The sequence below is a fragment of the Condylostylus longicornis genome, unplaced genomic scaffold (assembly GCF_029603195.1).
Source record: "Condylostylus longicornis isolate FDR11 unplaced genomic scaffold, ASM2960319v2 ptg000018l, whole genome shotgun sequence".
Taxonomy (NCBI): domain Eukaryota; kingdom Metazoa; phylum Arthropoda; class Insecta; order Diptera; family Dolichopodidae; genus Condylostylus; species Condylostylus longicornis.
This window is the reverse complement of record NW_026577987.1, coordinates 11,826,624-11,848,772: the sequence shown is the minus strand read 5'-3', so window position 1 is coordinate 11,848,772 and position 22,149 is coordinate 11,826,624. Positions and strand designations below refer to the sequence as shown.

Below are 22,149 nucleotides of genomic sequence, written 5' to 3'. Positions count from 1 at the left end.
ATGCATTAGTGTTCTACTTGCAAAAATGACATTTCGAGTAAATTGCAATTGAAATATTAAATATTTAATTTTTAAAAAAAATTTTTTAAAAGCAAAAACAAATTCATGTCCAAATAGAGTGAAGAGAGGAGTAAACAAAGTATTTTGAAAATATGGAATAATTATTTAAACCATTACGGTTCTATTGAGCATAAAAGATTTTGCAAAAATGTTGGATAGGCAACTAATGAGCTGATCAATTATAGTTTGATATCATAGAGTGCTTACTGGAAATTTTCTATGTAATTTACTAGTTTACTAAAAATTTTATGATTTAATATTATTCAATTTTCATATTTTGGGATGATAGAGTAAGAAACTTGTTCAAGAAATCTGTTCAGAATTGTGTTATATTATGCAGAAAAAATCAGAACCATTTTACATACTACCAAAATTCTTATATCTCAATATTTCAACAACATTTCTCAGCGATGAAGACGTTAAAAATTAATAAATTAAATTAAAATTATTGCTACTCGTTTCACTCTTCAATTGTTGAGACTCTTTTAAATACTGTTTTATTAATTATGTTTGGTTAAAAGACGCTCCAATAGCCTTAAAATTGTTATTGAATCTGAATGGTGTTCTAGTAATTATAACCTACCATTTTATATTGCTGAAATTTTTGAATTAATTTTTAAAAATTTTAATAATAGCATTGTGTATAAGGTAAAGTAAGGTAATTTCGTCATGTTAAGGGACTTTTTCGGTTTTTTAACGATGTATTTCGAAGAGTTAATGTGTGTGCAATAAAAGTATCATTTTTTGTTAGTTTGGAATGTTGACAAAGTTATTTTTAACTTTTTTAGACAGTTACTTTGTGAATTATTATATTTTTTTAAATTTTAAAATATCTCCAAAAGTCATGTAATTTCGTCAGCAAAATCTTTGAGTTTTTAATTTCGTCATGTGGAGTTGCTAATTTCGTCATGGCAAAAAACAACTAGATTTTAATACAGTTCATTGGACTAAAATAAAAAATAATGCAAATTTAAACTGTGTATATCATAATTAATAACTATCCGGTAACAATTTTGAAAAAAAAGCATGACAAAATTTGAACAATTCAAAAACTATGTAAAATTTTAATTTCGCCAGCACTCTATTTAAGTATTACATTCCGCCGCCTCACAAAATATGATTGTAAATAAAATTTTAGTAAAAATTAGTTTTAAATTTAATAGTTTTTTTAGATATTGTACAGAACTGTTATATATGTCAAATTTAACATTTCAATTTCTGTTTTTCTCGTGTTTTTATCATTATTTGTAGAAAAACTTTGGCAATCTACATTTTTCGTTACTATTAAAATAGATTGTACAGGTGATACCTGAATAAAATATAACTGACGAAATTTTATATTTTGGCTAGAAACACTGTAAATAAAAGTTCTGCGTTCAATTTTTTTTAATATTTTAAGTTTCAAAAGTAAATATTCATATTTTAAAATGTTTTAATAAACCACTCAATTTCGTCATTCTGACGAAATAATCTCCAACTCCAAAAAATTTGGTTGGTAATTTCGTCACTTAACTTTTATTTTTTAATATTTCACTTTTTCAATTTTTTTCTTATTAATAATGTTTTTTTAAGTTTAATTTGTCAAAATATAAGCAAATATGTAAGAAATTACACATATTTCAACAGATATACCCTTAAGAAACTTTCTACTTTTCTTAACGAAAACACTAAGAAAAAGCAAAAATTTGCCCCGGTATTTTTTTCAGTAATTAAGAGTGTCTTTTAAAATTAATTTATTCTAATTTTTTAAAATTTAAAAACGGATCTTCTCACTTCAAGTATATTTAAAAACAAAAATGTTTAAAGTTTATTGAAAATAGATGGGGTTTCCTAATATTTGACAAATATGTGAAGGAAGTGCGAACTATGACGAAATTAAATGCACTGACGAAATTACCTTACTTTACCTTATATAGGTGAATTTACATCCATTATCGTACTGTATGGTACTTTATCGTAATTTTTCACTACCTTTGGAAGCCTTTTCACATAGCCTTTTCACCGTATTCTATTATTTGCCAGTAATTTTAGTTCTGCCTAGGTTTTACTACTAGCGAAATTTCCTTCTCCACGGTTTGTCGCAAATTTGTCCGAGGTCTTCCCAATTTTCGTTTCCTTTGCTGGTTTCACTCCATAGTCTGTTGGACAATTCCATATGGTGGTCTCCGCAAGGTGTGTACTTGCAATTACTCATGTAAATTGTTATATAAGAAGTAAATATTTAATTATTTAATCAAAACTCTTTCTATAAATAGAAGAAATTTTTATTCACCAATAACATAAGCAAATTAATTTTTAAATTAATGATTTCTTACTCATTTAATAATTATTACTAAAAATAAAAGTTATTTATTATTAATGCTATTTTGGACTTACCCACAATTATATTGCTTTTGTATTTTTAAAATTTCTTTACTATTTAAAAAATTATAACAGCAGGACATTCACTCCGGTCTATACAAGCCTCTAATTAAATATACTTATATTACACAGACCCACGTACACACACGCATATCCATATGTATTTCGAATCATTCATACGTTCATATATGTTATGTGTGTGTGTGTGTACTGAAAATTTTATTAACTTCTCACCTTTTTATCATTATTTCTTTGCAATCATTAAGTTTTTTTTTTGAATAAAAAATTTCCGTCTGTTTACTTTCTTTTATTTGCTTTCTTTTGTTTTTCAAATAAAAGGCAAAAGAAAATCAAAAATAAAAAAAAACCATTTTATACCTGTCTTATTAATTTAAAATTTCAATACTTGTTTTCGTTCCTTCTCTTTCTCTCTCTTGTTCATCCTCTTCAATTTAGTGTTTTATTTGTCTGTCTTTTAAGTTTCATCAACTAAAAAAAATGCTAAGAAACACAAGCTCTCATCTATCCACTTTTTTTTCAAAAACGTTCTTTTATTTATTTATGTATGTATGTATGTGAAACAAAGAAAACAAGAATTGAGGTGAAAAAAAAAATTTGAAGAAAGGTGAAATTTTATTTTAAAAACTCGTGAGTCATCATAAGAAGTCAATATGAAAAAAAAAGAGTAAACGTGTAGAGCTAGAGAAAAAAAAAACCTGTCCGCCATTATTTTTTATCAAGAATTTTTATTCGAAAACGGTAGAAAACGTTAGAAAATGTTATGAGAAAAGAAAAAAAAACTTGTTAATTTTCATTTTATTTACGGTTCTCATATTTCTTTATCCTAAGTATTATGAATGCTGGTTAAATTAAAAGAATACATGATTTAACATGTTTTTTTGATCTTAAAGATGCGAATTAATTTTTATTAAATAGCGGATACAAAATACAATAATAAATTGAACTTAATTTTTTATTTAAACGTATGCAAATTGGAGAAAATTCAATTCAGTTCAGTTCTGTTAATCTTACAAATATATTATGTACGTATGTACATATGAATGTGTGTGTATCCATTTTGTTATTTGATTCGAATTTTATTAAATTATGTTAAAACCAGTTATAATCGTCGTCAAACTGTTTTATAAAATTATCTATAACATTTTTTGCAAAATTAGAAATTATAATCGTATTTTATAATCTATTTTAAATTTAGACTAATCAACTTTTTTGTGCTCATTATGATGATTAATGAATTAGTGAATATTGATTAACACACATATGTACTAAGATTGTAATATTTTAGAATAAATGTATGAATAGGTGTCTGTTAATTAACTCAAGATAATCTTCAATAATTACATTATTGGTCACAAATATTTTTGAATTCGTTTCCTGTACAAGATTAATAAAAAGTCTGTATAATTATGTATGTATGTTTGTATGTATAAAATTTAAAATTTATGTTCACCTTTTCGTTTCTGTATTAAGAATTGAAGAGCACTAAAAATATATATATATAGATATATATATATATATTGATAGTACTTTTTGGCTTCTAAGCTAAACAAATTTGAGAACAATTTTATAAAACAAAATTTTTTTAATTAGCTGGATTAGAAACCGGCTTGTCATTGTAAGCTTGTTTGCCGAACAAATTGAATAAGACTTATTTATGAACACGTTAATCGCCACGATAAAATGTATCAAGGAAAATTAATATATTACAAAAAAAAAAAAAAAAATTGCCAAAATTACCGAAAAAACACATAAGGACTGACACGGACCTATATTAAAACCTTTTTCTCGACAAGCCGTGTCAGTTTTATATGTTTGACGCATCTAAACAAGATACAACAACTGATTGAATAGAAATCTAAATTCAAATTCCAGAAACTTTGCACAATTATTGAAGTTTTCATTTCAAAAAATTTTTCGAAACCCTTATGAATTCACGAAGAAACCCGATGTTAAAATGAAGACAGTATTTATTTTTTTCTTTGCTTTTAAAGACTTTCAAAATTTTTAAATTTCAAATAATTTTTAAGAACAGTGTTGCCCGGTTAAAGTTTAAAGCATTTTACTTTCATTACTTAAAATTGATAACCTCCTAAAATTTTCTTGCAAAAAAATTTGCAGGTACTTATCTCCCTCAACATATTTATTAAATTACATATTTCTCACTTCATAACTATTATCTAAGATGCAACCCAGCTGGTTATTTTAAATTACAAGGTGTTGAAATCTTAATTAATATTTTTATTTTACATATTTTCAAATTTAATTTACATTATAATGTTCTCACTTCGTACAACAATAGTTTGACATACAACACATTCACGCACATTAAAAACATATTGTATCTAGATACAAAATACCAAAGCGACTTAGTAAACTCACGGAAATATATCTACAAAGTACATGGAATTTATCAATATTCACAATACGTTTTGTTCATCGAAAAAAAAAAAAACAAAAAAAAAAAATAAGAAAAATAAATAAGTTGCCTGTCATACAAATATTTTAAAATAATTGACCATGAATATTGAGTGTAATTAATAAAAAAAAATAATAAAATAATATTGAAAGTAAGTGTAGATAATTAAAGCTAATTGATTGGAACACCTCTTTTAGCTCCATACACATATCCATGTACATACATACGTACGTATACAATTATAGTATTCACTTATATGCTTATTTTTTTGAAAAATTAAAGTAAATTGTAATTGATGAATGAAAAAAATTAATAAAAGACTTAAAAAACAAAGTAATGAAAGAAAAGAAATCAAAAATAAAATTAATTTGCTTAAAAAAGGCATGCATAAGCAAGTACTACCATACATGGAGCATTATACTTATATACTCTATGTAAGTAGTTATGTACTCTATATATACATATGTATATACATAATATGTTAATTAAGTGAAAAAATTTTTTTAACGTTACTTACCATAATAAATTGGAAAGTTTTTTTTTTAAACAAATGAAAATATGTACGTGAATTACAGTCAATTAAAAAAAATAAATTGTTATTAATTTGTAATTTCTCTTAAAAATAGATTTTTAATTGTGGTTAGAATTTTAATTTTAAATTCAATATCAATTGCAAACAAGAAGCTCTTACCCAAAATTTGGTGTAGTTGAATGATTAGATTGTAATTTTTGATTTGTTTGAACTCTAAATTTGTTTTAAATTTAATTTTTGAATGACACTCAAAAATTTACTTCAATTTGTTTAAATTTGTTTCAATTTTCTCGATAAAACTCCGAAATTTATTTTAAATACAAATAATTTTTCGTAATAGTAGTAATTTTATTTACATCCCATATACACATCTAGCCAAAAGGTAAGACATAGTATAGGAAAGTCGAAAATATAGGACTAAAATTCTTTATGAGCTCTCTTATGAGGTTGTTCTCCGTTAATTTAATAAAATGCTCGAATTGTTTTTGGTTCGTTTTTTCACCCTTAAATTAATTTTAAACAATCAATATTTTTTACAATAATTTGTAGAATTTTATGAACTTATTTTGCAGATAATTTAAATTTTTTCCATTATATCGCTAAAAATGCCATAATATCCAATATAAAAAAAAAACACCTACTTATGTATTATTTTGATTTTTAGTTTCATTCGTCAAGCTTGTCCCACAAAATTTTCATTCGACAGATTTGACAGCTCATTCGCCTAAACTTTAAGCAAATTCGCTAATCATAATACCAAAAATTCGTTTTCGCCAAAAATTTCATTCGCTTCGCTGATCATAATAAGGGGCATAATTTATGTACATACATTGATTATCGAATTGACTTAAAAGCTCCATTATTCCTACACATAAATTACTGTAAATACTTATTTGTTACAAATTATCTATGTAGCTATATGGCTGCTACAATGTTACTTGAAGCCTATTTTATGTCCAAACAAACGTTACTTGACTTAAAGCCCATTTCATTCAAGTCAATCAAAACAATTTGCTTCCTTTCACTTGAAATGTAACAGCTTTAAAGGTCATTTTCGGGCTTTCAAGCTGACACAGTTTGAGTTTCAAGAAAATTTCAAGTCAAGCATTCAAGCTGCCATATAAACGAGATCAATATTATTGATGAATTCTTCTTGTCATTATGTTATTTTCAAAAATGCTTATAATGCTGTTTTTGAAAATATTGTTCAAATTTTCTCTACATATTTTTCTTATAACATCCTTACAGAACTCAAAATATCGATTAGTACGAGGTTTAATAATTAATTTATCAAAATATTATCGCATTCTTTTGTCTTAATAAGGATGTAGTAATTGTGAATAACATTAATTTTTGTAATTATCTATTTTTTAATATTTAATATACATACATTGATATCTCTATAATTTTTGTTTAATAACCAACAAAATTAATATTTAAAATGCATACAACAATGTATGAGTATTTCATAGGTGTATTTAAGTAGGTAGGTACACAAAGAAGTAGAAACAAATACACAGTATAATGACCGGACTTAAAGAAACTGATAAAATCCAATTCAACCAACCGTAAAATTAACTTAACAAACTGACCGAACACTCAATGTTCTTGTAATATTTTTTTTTCTCCACTTCTCATTTAAATCATTAGTGTTGTGTTTTTACTTACAATATTAATTTTTTAAACAAAGAACAAAAAAAAATGTTAGTTCAGATTAAAAAAAAAAAAGAATATTAAATTTTTAAAATAAATAGGCTTTTTTTTCATATTATCAACGTCCACTAAATATCTTTTGCTTTATTTTAACGGAACGCAACGCTACAACACAGTTGCTTTTAACATTATTGTTGGGGTTCAGTTAAAAGCAAACCAAGATTTGTAAGAAAAAGAAAAAAAAAATTAAACCACTTTAAAGTTAAAAGAGTAGAAAAGAAATAACAAAGTAAAATCGTGCATGACATAATAAAGACAAACCAACCATTATAAAAAACAAGAAGAAAAAAACGAAAAATAAAACGTTGAAAAATCTTATTGAAAAATAAACCATTATAACGGTCAATTCATCAAGGCCAACATAAATTATTATTTAAAATGTTCAAAGTAATAAAAAACAAAAAAAAAAATAAGCAACCATAAAAAAAAATCCACAATTTTTTTTTTTGCTTTTCTGTATTTGAGGAGTGTTAAAGCATAACAAAACAAAAAAATTAAAAAAAAAATTTTTTCAACAAAATGAAATCGAACAAAAACTACAAATCAACTATACTTAAAATAAGAAAAAACGGCAACAATGGCATGAAAAAAAAATTGTCATGTTGTCCAACCCGATTATAATAACAACAAGAACAAAAACGTACGACAACACTTAAAAAAAAAAGCCGGGGAGGCACAGCGCACTGAACACGAAATAAAAAGAAAAACAAAAAGCAAAATATGAAAGTTAATTATGAAGATTGTACACACATAACTTACATACGTACATACATTCATACGTAAATGCATAAATATTGTTATGTTAAATGTGTCTATAAATAAATAAAAAGGCAATTTGATTTCCGCTTACCAGCAAAAAAAAAAAAAAATCAAAATAACATGGGGGGGAAATATTGTACTGTCCGCTTTTTTTTTTTAGGTCTACTCGAATTGAAAACGAATTGATTTTTACCCTCTATTGTGAATTTTTTTTTTTCAATTTTACTTTAAAAAAAGAAGAAAAAAGAAAGAATTTTGCACATGTTCATGTGAAAAAAAAAATTGAATAGTTTGTTGTTAGGTCAGGTACTGTAGAGTGTAAAAGTCGAGTAAAAGTGTTTGTGAATATGTTAAGGGAAAACAATTTTTATTGATTCGAGAAATTTAATGATGAGTGGAAAACTTGGAAAATGTGAGAATAGTAAACTAAACTAATATACTTCAAATATCGTACAGATTTTACGTAATAACAAAAATCAGTAACTAATAATTTGGAAGAAGTTGTTGAAATTAGAATAATAATTAAATAAGGAGGGTGATTTATAATCTACTTTACTAAAATTTTCTTCTATAAACTTTTGATTTACGATTAAGCAGTTTTGATTATAGTAAAAAGTTTTGATTCCTGAGTATTACAGTTTAGTAATGTTCAAATACATGTAAGTGTACGAGACTTCAAAATTGCAGTAATATTATATGGAATGGACTATACACAATTGAATAATTGCCACGCATAAATTGATAAAATGAGAGCAAAATTCAGATGACAAAATGGCAACTATGAAATTGAACGATGTTTTTTACGGTCGTATAATATTGAATATTTTTTAAACAAAAAGATTTACTAATAAAAATATATTCGTAATAATTATGGTTAATTATTGTTTAATTAAATTTAAATTAATTTAGGTTATTTGACACATTTAACAAACACTTAAATATAATTCACATTATTTTTTATGAATAAAAATCAATTAATCAAAGATGGCAAGTTCAATTGTTATTTTGAAAAAGAGTTCGAAAATCTAATTAAAAAAATAAATTCGCAATCTTATAAGAAAAATTACATACATATAAATTCCTATTCATATTAAAGAAATTAGACTTCTAATTTGATAGTAAATAAAAATCGAGATGAAAAAGTGGGTTATTCAGTCACACAGTTAGGCGTAGGGTTACACATTGAGGCTGATAAATTCAAGAATAAAAAATCTATTTAAAAAAATATAAATTTTTTGAAAGGTTCCACATTTAAAGGAGCAAAGTATTTTTGTTTTTTAAAAATTTATTCTTAAATTAAATTTAAACGCATGTTTTTAACATGCCGCCATATTAATCATTCTATTCTTGAATATATTAATTTATTAAATAATTATTTAAAGTATTACTAATTTTACTTGGAAAATATTTCAGTATTAATGTAAATTTGTTTGTGTATAAAAGAAATGAAAAACTGGTTTCATATTAAGTAGAAACATACATTCATACTACATATAAAATTTAACATAACGTGCAGGCTAAGATATTTCAAGTTATTCATAAAATATTTTTAATTGATTTCCATTTTAAATCCGTATATATGCATATCTGTATATATATATATGTATAAAAATATGTATATATATGTATGTATGTATTATTAAAAAACAAATATTAAATTTCTTTTTTTTTTTTGAAATTCACCTTTTTAAAATTTTAATGTCATTAAACTGTATCGGTTTTTTTTTTTTCATATTCCGTTTTAATATTAAATCATTCGTTTTAAATAAATTATTATTTAATTATATTGTAAATTAATCTCTTAAATACTATATATAATATTATACACACTTATAATATTGTAGTTTTTTTTTTTAAATTCGAAATCATTAAATATTCATAAAAATTTAATAATAAAATTGCATATAATTTAAAATATTTTCTCAAAATATTCACTACATTTTGAAAATAAATTCAATATTGATGTATAAACAATATGGTAATATGGTGTATGAACCTATTATATATCTTAATTTTTATGTAAATATACCAGTTGACAATAACCTTTCATATCTTATTTAAATAATACCGAAATTATTGTCAAAATAACAAAAAAAAATTGTTAAAATTTTAACATCGAATTTTTGTAATTCACCAATTAATTGCTGTTAAATAAGTTATTCAATTCTCTAATCTTGCTTATAAATAATTATGTTAGGTATGTGATTAACTGATTACTTATATAGGTCTATATATAAATGTGTATATTATTTTTGTACATTGAAATATTATTGTGTATTTAATTAATTTTTAATATTATTTTTAAAGTGCAAAAATTTCAAGTTCCATTAATGATTTTAATGTACAATGCATGTTCATTAATGAATTTGGGTAGCTATTTTAAAATTCTTAAGTATTTTAACTCGTTTTTACCTCCAAAATAATAATATGGCAGAAAAAAATAACAATTAAGTCAAATAAATTATACATTGACATGTAATACATACGTATATACATATGTTTAAATGTACAAATTTGAACAAAAGCCATTTATAAAAAATGATAGTTAAAAAATTAAAAAAAAAAAATAAAAGAACACAATGACAGAAAAGTATTATTTAATGACAAAAATGACAGCCACAAAAACGATGTTATTTACAAAAATACATTTACATATATATATGTATAAATATATATAAATGTATAGTAAAAACAAATATAAAAATAAAAAAAAAAATTCACCTATAGATCGTTATGTTTACCAGTTATTGTCAATAAGTCAAAGTTAAGTCAAAGCAAAAAAAATTGATATTGTACTCACTTTTTATAAAGATACACGTGTTTGTATAAATGCAAGTACACCTAAAAAAAAAATCCATGAACAATGAGTAAACTTCAAATTTCAATTAAAACAGAGTATTTTGGGTGTTTGTAAAATTATGGGTAAAAATTTTTATCTCAAAGGAAATGTGCTGAAGAATCTACTTTCTTTAAACACCTCAAAAATTGTTATGGATTTCATATTTTACTTACATAATTTGCTTGTCATTAGAACTCAATGCAATATTTAGTTTTTGAAATTTCTATCGCCTTAACTAGAATTTCGCAAAAAAAAAAAGAATCTATAGCATGTAAAATTAATATTGATAATTTACAATAAAATAGTTAAGCAGTTTAATTAAAGTGGTTCTACATGAGAAAGTAAGATTAACACCGAGGGTAATTCTAAATGTTAAATTACAGTAGAAGAAACGCCAATCAATAAATATTGTTAAGCAAAATTGAGAGTGTGACAGATGATGGAGTCATAACAAATTTAGTTTTCTAATTTATAGTTCCAATTCCATCGAAATTGTTTCTCAACAAGCTTGATGTCTGATCGATTGCGTGAAAATAAATTCCCATATTTTTTTTTCTTTAAATTTCCTTAATTTTTATTAAAATTTCCATACTTAATATTGAAAAAAATTTTTCAATAACGTAATTTTGATAACATTACACTTTAAAAATTCTATTTGATATGAAATCTCTTTCTCTCTCTTAAAAATTTGTAAACAAATCTTTGTTTCCTTCTAATGTAAAGAAATTTCATTACAGTAATGACGCAATAGAAATTATAATTACACTCAATGTTAATTATTTACTGTGAAATTGAATTTCATTTTAAACCCAAATTTCTAAATTAAATTAAATCTAAGGTACGCAAACTATCTTTTTAATTTCGTTTTTTTTTTATATTTGGCAAATTTGCACCAAAATTTATTATTACCATAAATTATTAATTAATTTTTAAAAATTACTCGTAATTTGTGCTAAGTGTAAGACACTCTTAAATTACTTTATGAATTTTTTAAATTGCAAATACATATACATACTCGTAAGTATGTATGTTTGTACAATAAAAATTTTGTGTAGAAATTCTAGATATATGTAGGTATTTATGTATGTATTCATATTTTAAATTTTTAAACATCGTCATCCCAATAATAACAAAAATAATTACAAGGCAAAATATTACAAAATAATAAAAAACAACAAAAAACAATAGCAACAATAATAAAACAAGATTTTTAAATTTTATCTTACCAATATTTTACCTTTTTTGTTTTTTATATCTTCCACCTTTGAAAAACTGCAAAAAATAAACAGAGAAAAAAAAAACCAGAAAAACCTGTTCGAGATTTTTCTTTTATTTTTTTTTTTTATTTACATTTTTTGTTAAAAATTGCTAATTCCAAAAAGACGTGTTGTGATTTTGATCAATAAATAACGGGGTGGAGGGGGGAAAGGTGAAAAAGGTGGAATTTTTTTGTAATTTTTCTTTTATTTATTTTATGTTTTTGTTGTGTTTACTGCTTAAAAAATCCATTACCGTGACTGCTGAAAATAATTCTTTAATTTTCATTTTTTTTTGTCTTTGTTATTTAGAAACCAAGTTAAAAATAAAAAAAAAATTAAATTGTTTTTGTTTTAAATGAAATTCATAATAATAATAACAATGTGTAATAAGCAATTATGTATGTAAATGACTTTGTAGAGTAAAAGTATGGCATCAGGCATGGTGGAATGGCAATATGTGCCTTAATGTTCGAGCACATTATAGTGTGATTTTTCTTTCATAACTTTTTTAACGTTTACGTACATACATATATACTTACATATATAACATCGTATAACAATTTTATTTTGCACATAAAAAGCATTATACTTGTACATGGAAAAACAAGTCATACTACAAAACAAATATAAAAAACAAAGATGAAAATCAAATTAAAAACCGGTTTTAAAAAAGTTTCTCATAATATGAGTAACAATTTTTACCTTTTTTTAAATTAATACATAGTATATACATATATGTATATAATGCTTACACACCTTTCTATATTATGTTTTATGTGGTATTAACTCATATACACGATTGTATGTAAGGTATGTATGTGGATATGATTTTAATTGGCAAATCGGAGTAACCATAAAATGATCTTCTTATTGAACAAAATGAATTATCACGTTTTTTTGTTTTTTCTATCGATATGTATGTATGTATGCATCTATATGTATGTATGTATGCACATTTTAAATATTAAAGATTATAACCGTATATCGTAATGCTGCACGTATAACAAAAAAAAAAATAAAAATTTTAACCAGCATCAAAATCTTTTGAATGCGGTTTTAGTTTATACATAAATGGATATATACATTTATAAAATAGTTAGGTATGCTTAGTGTTTGTCTTAAATTTATGTATGTAATTCAGATTATGTTAAATTTATGATGAAAATAAATTGATTTATAAAATTCTCAAGGCTAATATAACCTTATTTAACATGTACATATAAATTTATGTACTATATAACTGTACGGTTGTATATTATATTATTATATATGAAGGTATGTGTAGAAATCGAAAGAACATATTTGTAATTATTAATAGACTCACTAATTTCTTACATAAATTGATCATTTCAAGTATTTAAAATCAATGATATAGTATGTAGATTTTGTTTGTATACGTAAATGCTGGATGTCATGGTTCATTAAAAGTCGTTGATTTTTTTTCGTATTGATTATTTTACGTAAAATAAGTAGATTCTAAATGAACATACATAACTTGAATTTAAATTAAAATATAATTTTTTATTGATTAATATTAAATAATTTAAAAAAAATACTGCAAATTGCCTAGAAATGTTAATACAATTATTGCTTATGAATAAATATTAATGACAATTGCTCATGAAATTTTATATAACAGTGATATTTAGCTTTCAATTCGTAAAATTGAAATTATTGATAATTAAATCTGATCTGAAATCAATTTTATTATAAAAATTTTATTAACAATTTTTTTCAAAAATGGTCATGTTTTTATTTTTATATATTAAATATGAATTTAATGTACTTATAAGATTCTCGACGACATGTTGAAGATTATAATCTATATATGAGTTTATATAGCACTAAATTATTACTTGAAATCAAACATATGATACAGCAATTTGTGAATTTTTTACAAAATTATTGAATTATTAAATTAAATTTAGTTTTTAATTTTCATACAAAACACTAAATAAAAGTCTAAAATTTAACACTAATAATGAATGATATTATTGCCTCTTTATAACTTCTATCTATGGCATCGACTGGTATTGCTAAAAAAGAATAACATTTGGCAGAATTTAATGATAAATTTTGTTATTATATGTAAAAGTATAATATTTCTACGTTCTACAGCAATTTTATAAAATTAATAATGCTCCATTCCCCCATTCATTTTATACCATTATGTTATACTTATTGTTATATGCCTTATTTTTTACCTGTATTTCGTTTTTTATAAGTCAGGTAAAATGGAAAAAAAATTGTAACAAATTTTTATCAAACAACATACTTACGTGTAAATATACACAATTCACATTTGTATGTATGTACATAAATTCACAATTGATATTAAAGTTTTATATATCTACCTGATTTATGTTAAGATTTCAGTCCCATTTTTAATGTTATATACTACACACACAGGCATGCATTTTCATATGTCGTTTTACATGCTTTCATGTGTTGAAAAAAAATTATACTCGTATTCATGCTATCAATTTTAGGTGAACATAATGATTGTGTATGAACAGTATATTACACACATATGTATGTATATACTTGCGCCTTGTATGAATACAGAAATATACGATATAAAACAAATGTTATTATTTATTCAATTTTTTCTCTTTTTATTTTTCTCTTTTTTTGAAAATTATTGTTTGGTTAATGGGGAGGTAAATATCTTATTTCATAATTTTAGCATGATATACAACAATTTTTTTTTATATATTTTTCTTTTTGAATAATAAATAAAGTACGGAGAAAAAAAAATCATTATGATATTTTCAAAGAGATTTAATTATAAAAAATGAAAATAATAGAATTTTCTGTTACACGAACATAACATAAATGTGTGTTATATTGCATGTGATGTTAGTTATATTGTAGCCTTTTACATACTTACTTGCACATATGTATATAAGTTATGTACATATATATGTAACTAAAAAATAAGCGCATGTAACACGAACATTGTACTTGAACTTTACCGGTTCATCAAATATATTTTCGTTTTTTCGAAATGGAATGCATGTCACAAATTAATTTTCGATATTTTTTATGTTAAGCAAAAAAAAAATTAACATAATTATTTAATTTTGAATTTTTCAATATTTTTAAATTATTCTGGCATGAATTTGAGTATTAAAATTAAATAATATGATTTTAATAATTTAATTTCACTCATCAACTATTTTTAATTATTTTTAAGAAAATATTAACAAATTATTTATTCCGAATTTGTCATCGTCTAAATATCATAATTAAATTAAAATTTTATTAAAATCAAATATGATATACAGAAGTATATCAAATACACAGAAATATAACTGTTATAATTGTTACATTCGGAGTGATTTCGGACTAAGTAATTTGTAAAAAACACCGGAAATGTATGAAAGTTTTTTTTTGAATTTTTGAGTGAAAAGCAATTTATTAATTTAAATATTCAGGATTTTACATTCACTTCTGTTATTTATAAAAATAATGCAGTCATTTAAGTAGCGGGAACAAATGTAGGAAATTACTCTTTTTAACTACTCCTATTGTGTATGTTTATATATCTGAGTTGAGTGTGGTGTAAGTGCCAGTTATTCAACATATTTAGAATAATTCTATAAATTATGAATTATGCAAAATTAACAATTTCAAAATAATTTGTTTTATACATTATGTATAACAAAACAAGGTGCAAAATATAAAATGGCTTAAGGTTAAAATAAATTACAAATAGTTATCTAATTGAATCTAGTTATATATATAAAATTCTTAATACTTAAATTGTCTTGAAATCAAATTTTGTGGATCTTTTCAAAATTATTAGAAGTTTCTATTTTTAAAATTCAGTTTTTTTTTCTAATTTGATAAGTAATAAAAATTTCTTGTTATTTTCAAAAAAATGCCTTATAACTGTACTTGTTAAGGTATACATAGTTCTTTCTTTCTGTAAATAATTCGAATTTTCTCCAGTATAATCAATTTCCCGCCTAAAATTTGATTATTTTGATAAAAATGATAAAACAACCACCCTTTTTTTTTTAAAAAAAAGTATGGAAATTTGTACGCTATTAAAAAAATTTCTTGGACTTCGGATATTTTTCCTAAAAAGAACAGAAATATTTTCGGAATAGGTTTAAATTATCTGCTACAATTGTGTGTCGAAATATAACTTCGAAATTCAAAGGGTAATGACAAAGTAAATTTAATTTTTATTTTTCTTTCTTTCTAAAAGTTTTGTAAATTTACGATTTAATAAAATTCAATTAGCGTTGCTTAGACTGCAATTAAATTAGTTTTTTTTTTAAATATCACATGTCTTACAAATTACTAAACAAATATTTTAAAATAATAAAAAAGGAAGTTGTTGTACTTAAGATTAAAAAAAATTTATAATTAAAATTTATTATCTTGTATGATAAAATTTAATAAAATTGTAATTTTCAATTCTTGAACTTTCAACCACCCCACAACAAAAATTTGTATGTATGTATTTAAATTTTTTTTCTTCTTTTTATCTTTTAATTGTTCTATAATCTATAGAATAAATTTACTATGAAAAGTAATTAATATTCATTAAGAAAATGGCGTTAGAATTGAAGTTCTAAAATATTTTATTTAAATTTCTGTTTTTTTTTCATATTTAAAACCACCTGTGTATATACACAAAGTTCAAATATTTGTACAAGTAAGAATTAAATTTATTTGTTCAAATGAAATTGTCTAAAGTTCGCACTTTTCTATTAATAATTTTTGAAATTTACAGCTGCTTCCTTTTTTTTTATTCTAAATCTAATTTTACAATATTAAAAAAAAATAGAAAATTTATCTAATCTTTTTATCTATATTAACATTTTTTTTTTAACAATTATAATATTAAAATAGTTAATGGTAATAAAATTCAATGACAACGTTTTTCAAAATAATTATGTAGAATTGTCTAGATTAGATTAAGTGTGTGTGTGTGTAGAAAAAAACAAATTATTATTGAGCCTTAAATGTAGCATAACTAGTCATAAAATTTTTATAATATTGACATAAAAATTTGATAAAATGTTTAATCATATTTTTATTATTTAATAATTTGGTATTTGAGGGTTTTACAAAATATGCTTTTAATTGATTTTATTTTGTCACCTTTAATTACTCAAAATATTAATTTTGCGTCCCTAATAAGGGGGCTCATTATAATTTTAAAAGTTTTAAATTAAAAACAAGGTCTCTGAATTTTCTAAAATTTTTTTTTCGAAATATTTAAAATTATTATTACTTTAATTGCAATTATTATTGTTAAAATTTATATAAAAAATAATTTTTAATGTAAAATTTAAATTTTAAAATATAAATTAATTTAATAATTTTTTTCTTTTTCATTTCAGGTGAGTCACCAAAATTTCGTTTTAAAATTAATTTGAAATTGAATTAGAGTAAGTGTGTTATTAATAATCATAGCTCTATCCCGAGTAGAATAAGTATACTTACCCATAATATACTCATGAATATATACAAATAAGAAACTGCTGGAAGTGGAGAAAAAAAAAGACTTGCTATTCGACAAGAATGAAAATATCGGATAAAATTAGAATAAAATTGGGATAACTCACCATAAAAAAATAGGAACGAAACCTAATGATACTTCATATGCCTTCACTAAATTTCTCTGCAGGCAGTTCTGTAAACCATTTCTAGCTGTATAGCCGTATGATATTTGAGATTCTGTTAACTTTCCGATTAGAATAATCAGTATTCGAAATTGCAATATTATAATTTTTTTGTTTTTTTGTTATTTAATAATGGAGAACCATTATTAAATTTTATTAAATTCTGTGAAAAAATAAAAATTGCATCTCTTTCAAATTCTTTCTTAACCATTTTTTAATTCAATATATTAATTACTATACTTAGTGTCGTCCTTAAACAATATCATAAAAATTCATAAAGACTTGAAATAAAAAATACTAAATCTGACCCTATACCCTGAAAGCTAGCTATATTGAAAACATTTTGTTATACGGCAAACATTTGTTTATGTTTGAAAATAATTAGAAATGAATTGAAATTGCAATTACAATTAAAGCGGCCAAACTTGTTTTATAAATTTTTATAAATTAAAATTTTATTCAAGAAAATTGAATCACATAAAAAATTAATTAATTTCGTTCGTCTAAGTATGCACTTTTTTTTAGTCCAAGTTGTTAATGTGAAAAAATTTATGAATAACATTTTATGACGTAATTTTAAATTTAATTATTTTATTAGTTCAGAGTAGAATTAGTTTAGACTTAACAATAATTTATAATTTTTATTTTGTATGGCGCCAATTCTTTTGTATATGGAACAAATTTATAAAATAAAGAAAATTGTTAAATTAAGTACTTATTCTTACTTACAAAATTTAAATTTTAACAAATAATTTTTTTTTAATGGAAATTTTTTATTCAAATTTAACAAATTTATTAATTTTTAATTAGCATTTGTGTGCTAAAATGTAAATGAAAAAAGTAATTTTTTTATTTACTCAATTTAGTTATACACTGTTACATACATAAATATGTGATTTTGAATTTATTTTTAAATACGTATATATATGTACGTAATATGCAAGAATTTTTAAATTTTTCATCATAAATTTTATTATGTAAGTTAGACCGGTTTGTTATAACTATATAATTGCCGACCGCAATAAAGAACGTAATGTGATGACACTAATTTTCCCATATCGAGTTTTCGGAAAAGTTTTGTATTTTGTTCTTCTAGGTATGTTAACTAAAGCCTTACTAGTGTCCTTAAAATATGAAAGAAGTATTCAAAAGGCCAATTCATAATTTTATGCAACATATTCGATAAACTCGACAATACACCTTGTGGTTGGTTATCTGCTGACTTGATGAGATTTTTGTTTATTATATTAATTCAGGTTAAATTTAATTTTTGATGAATTAAGGAGTGTATAATATAGATTTAATTTTTTTTTTAATTAGTAGAAGTTAAGTATGCCGAAAATTCGGGAATGTAGAAGTATGCACATACAACAAATCTAAAATCTTTCAAAAGTACACCCAGTGCAGAAAAAACATCTTTCAGCAGAAGAAATCTTTCATAATTCATTGTAGAATCGAAGAATACTATTCAGAGAATTGCATTTTGCCATTTCAGTTAAGTTTTCACTTCTATTTAATGATTTGGGAGGCTATTATAAGATATGGTTGTTGGTAAACTTGTTTTTCTTAACCGACTACTGAGGGATTTAAAAAAATTATTATAATTTTAATAGAATTTCTAAAGAAAGTAAAGTGCGTGGTTTTTTTCTGAGTGTACTTACATTTATCTCCATGTTCATATACAGAATACTTGCACACATGTGTATGAATGTGCATAACGACTTGCTTATTACTATGTTAATAACAATTGACTTTAAAGAGCTTAAAATGCGGATATTTAAAAGCAAAAATTATGGAAAAAAAAAATATATAAAAAAATGAAAAATTCGGATATGACAAATCTTCATTTTAAAAAATGTTCATGTTCTTTTGAAAACAATGGAAAAAACAAGAATTAGAAGCAAAAAAACAGCAACAGCAAAAATGTTGAAATCAAAAAAAGAAAACCTGTTAAAAAAAACCTTACCTCCATTTCAGTAGGAAAAAAAAAGATAAAGAATTTTTTTTTTTAATTTTTTACATTTTATTTTTAAAATAAAAAAAAAAGTCAAACAAACAGAGAACGTTTTTAGAAAACGCAATGAGTTGATAAAAAACAAAAAGCAAAAATAATTCTTCAATATACAAGAGAATATAGGAACCAAAAACAACGGCAACAACAACAGCAACAACAAGACAGAAGAAATTGTTAATTCTAAATTTAGTAAAAAAATAAATGAAAACAAGAAGAAAATCAAAATAACGTAAAATCCCATAACTTTATTTCATAACCGTAAAATTTTTTATTTATTCGTTGTGTGTTACGTACATTGATGCAAAAGAGAAAAAAAAGAACGGTAAAAATTGTGTTGTTGTTAATTTGAAAGCAAGCAAATAAGCAGAGAAACACAAAAAAAAAGAAGTGTGTATAAAAAGAATCAAAAGAATTAAAGAAAAGGTTGTTGCCTTTCACATTTTCTCTTCATCTTACAATTTTACATACTAATATGGTAACTTTTCTCTTCTTTCTCCTCTTAAAACAACCGAAACCGAAACCATCTGCTCTGCTTCTTTACTTCTTCCTCTGCCACACAAAATTTTACTTTTCTTTTTGTAATTTTGTACTTTGTTCTCTGTTAAAACTCTCTTTTTTTTGCAACTGTTTTGTAGCAGACAAAAGTGTTTGCTTTTTATGGGTTCTTGGGATTTAAAATTCCTGTTTTAAAATATTAAATTTACAAAAAAAATATTCTGTAAGTATGTACATATGTATGTGTGTATATGAAATATTTCGCAAAAAAACAAAATTTCTGACATTTATACGGGTCATAAAATTGTGAAAGAAAGAAAAAAGAAAAATCACGAAAATTTGTTCTAAAAAAAGAAAGAATAAAAGAGAACGAATGAAAATAATAATTAAAATTTTTTTAAATGAAATAAAAAATAAATATAAGATAGAAATGATAAAGAGAAGAAAAGTTGTACCTGTACACCTACATACCTACATAATATTACGTTGCCCATTAAAATACCGTAGGATTATAAGCAAGTAATTTGCACATATTTGGCAATTCGAACTTTTCGTTCTTTTTCTTTTATTTTCTTTTTTAAGGATTCAATTGATTGTTTAAATAATGAATTTGAAATTATGAAGAAGTGAGCTTGTAAATTTATTCTTTTCGTCATCACCTTCCCAAACCAACCGATATTGTTTCAAGCAGTTTTGTGTCACATAAAGAAGTGTACAGTTTTGAAATATTTTTTAATTGCTTTATGGAATTTTAAAATTTTGGAAATTTAATTTTTCATTTGTTGGTAATTTATTGTTTTACATTATATGCTTTAGAAGTTTATGATTGAATTAATTTACTTTAGTTAGAGTGTAAAATTGTTTTTGTAATTTATTTTAATTTTTTAAAATTTTGTATGTTTTAAAAATTGCAGGCTGATATTATGTATTATGTAATAAACGACCATAAAGGTATAAAATTTTATTAATTGATATTATAAATGAAAATAAAATTCATTTTTTCACTCCTTAATTACTAATTTACTTTGTAGAGTAGAATGTGAGTTTTCTAACAAAAATTACCTTAAATGAATCTGCTGTTCATAAAAGATATGTAAGTACTTTGTGAACTCAAAACGTTAGAAATTATTGTGTCAGCTTTGTCCTCAAAGAATTGACTCGTTGCTTTGGATACGCACATCAAAAATATAAAATTCAAATTACGAAAATTGAAAATATTTTTAATACAACTTTGTGGTAAGATACATATACTCCTCATTTGAAAGTACAAAAAAATTTAGCCGCTACAGAAAAATATAATGTTATATGTGCAGGTGCTATGTATAAAAAAGTACAAATCGGTAACCATTATCATTTAAGTCAGAAATAAAGAACAAATCCGTAGTCATTCGTGCTTTCCTTTAGAGGACAATGTTTTATTTTCTTTCTTAATTAAATAATAATTAGTATTTAATATAAGTAATTTACATAATTTGGTATTTTCGAATTTGAGAAATTTAAACTTAAAATCGACTATGAAAGTGATAATTAAAACTTAGTCATCATATAAAATTACACGTAAATCAAAAATACACGTAATAATACTCTAAATCTCTATAATTTAATCTAATCAAAAATTAAATATTAATCAGTAGCTATAGCTGGTTATTTTAAATTATAACATTAAAAAAAATTATTTGATAAGAAGAAAAATAATTTTCACATTGTAAAAGATAACCATTTTATTTTTTTTTTCGAATAATTATTTCCATTTAATTTAAAGTATTCGGACATTAAGAATAAATAAAGGTTTTCGAAATAATCTTCTAATAATCAATCATAACAATTTTACGTTTTGTTCTATAATAATTTTCTATTTTAATAATTAATCATCACTGAACAACTAAGAAACTGGTTAAAATATGAATTTCATTTATGAATTTATTGTAGAGTATAAGGTCTATAATTTTTTTATGTCTGTCAGTCTGTCATTGTGTCAGCTTCAATTTAAGAAGCATAAATCAAATTAAATATTATGTAGCTTATATGTATTATCTAT

General features: G+C 23.2%; 2 protein-coding genes across 3 annotated transcripts in view; both read left to right on the top strand.

Annotated features, from left to right (window-relative positions):
* Window positions 1-18,007, top strand: part of LOC129606405 (probable serine/threonine-protein kinase DDB_G0282963) — a 196,605-nt gene extending 178,598 nt beyond the window's left edge. Inside the window, exon 6 of the mRNA XM_055516724.1 lies at window positions 17,321-18,007. Coding sequence (XP_055372699.1) covers window positions 17,321-17,324 — 4 coding nt within the window. The 3' untranslated portion in view covers window positions 17,325-18,007. The remainder of the gene's footprint in view (window positions 1-17,320) is intronic.
* Window positions 1-22,149, top strand: part of LOC129606406 (G-box-binding factor-like) — a 116,196-nt gene that overhangs the window by 10,778 nt on the left and 83,269 nt on the right. The gene's annotated exons all lie outside the window — the stretch shown is intronic.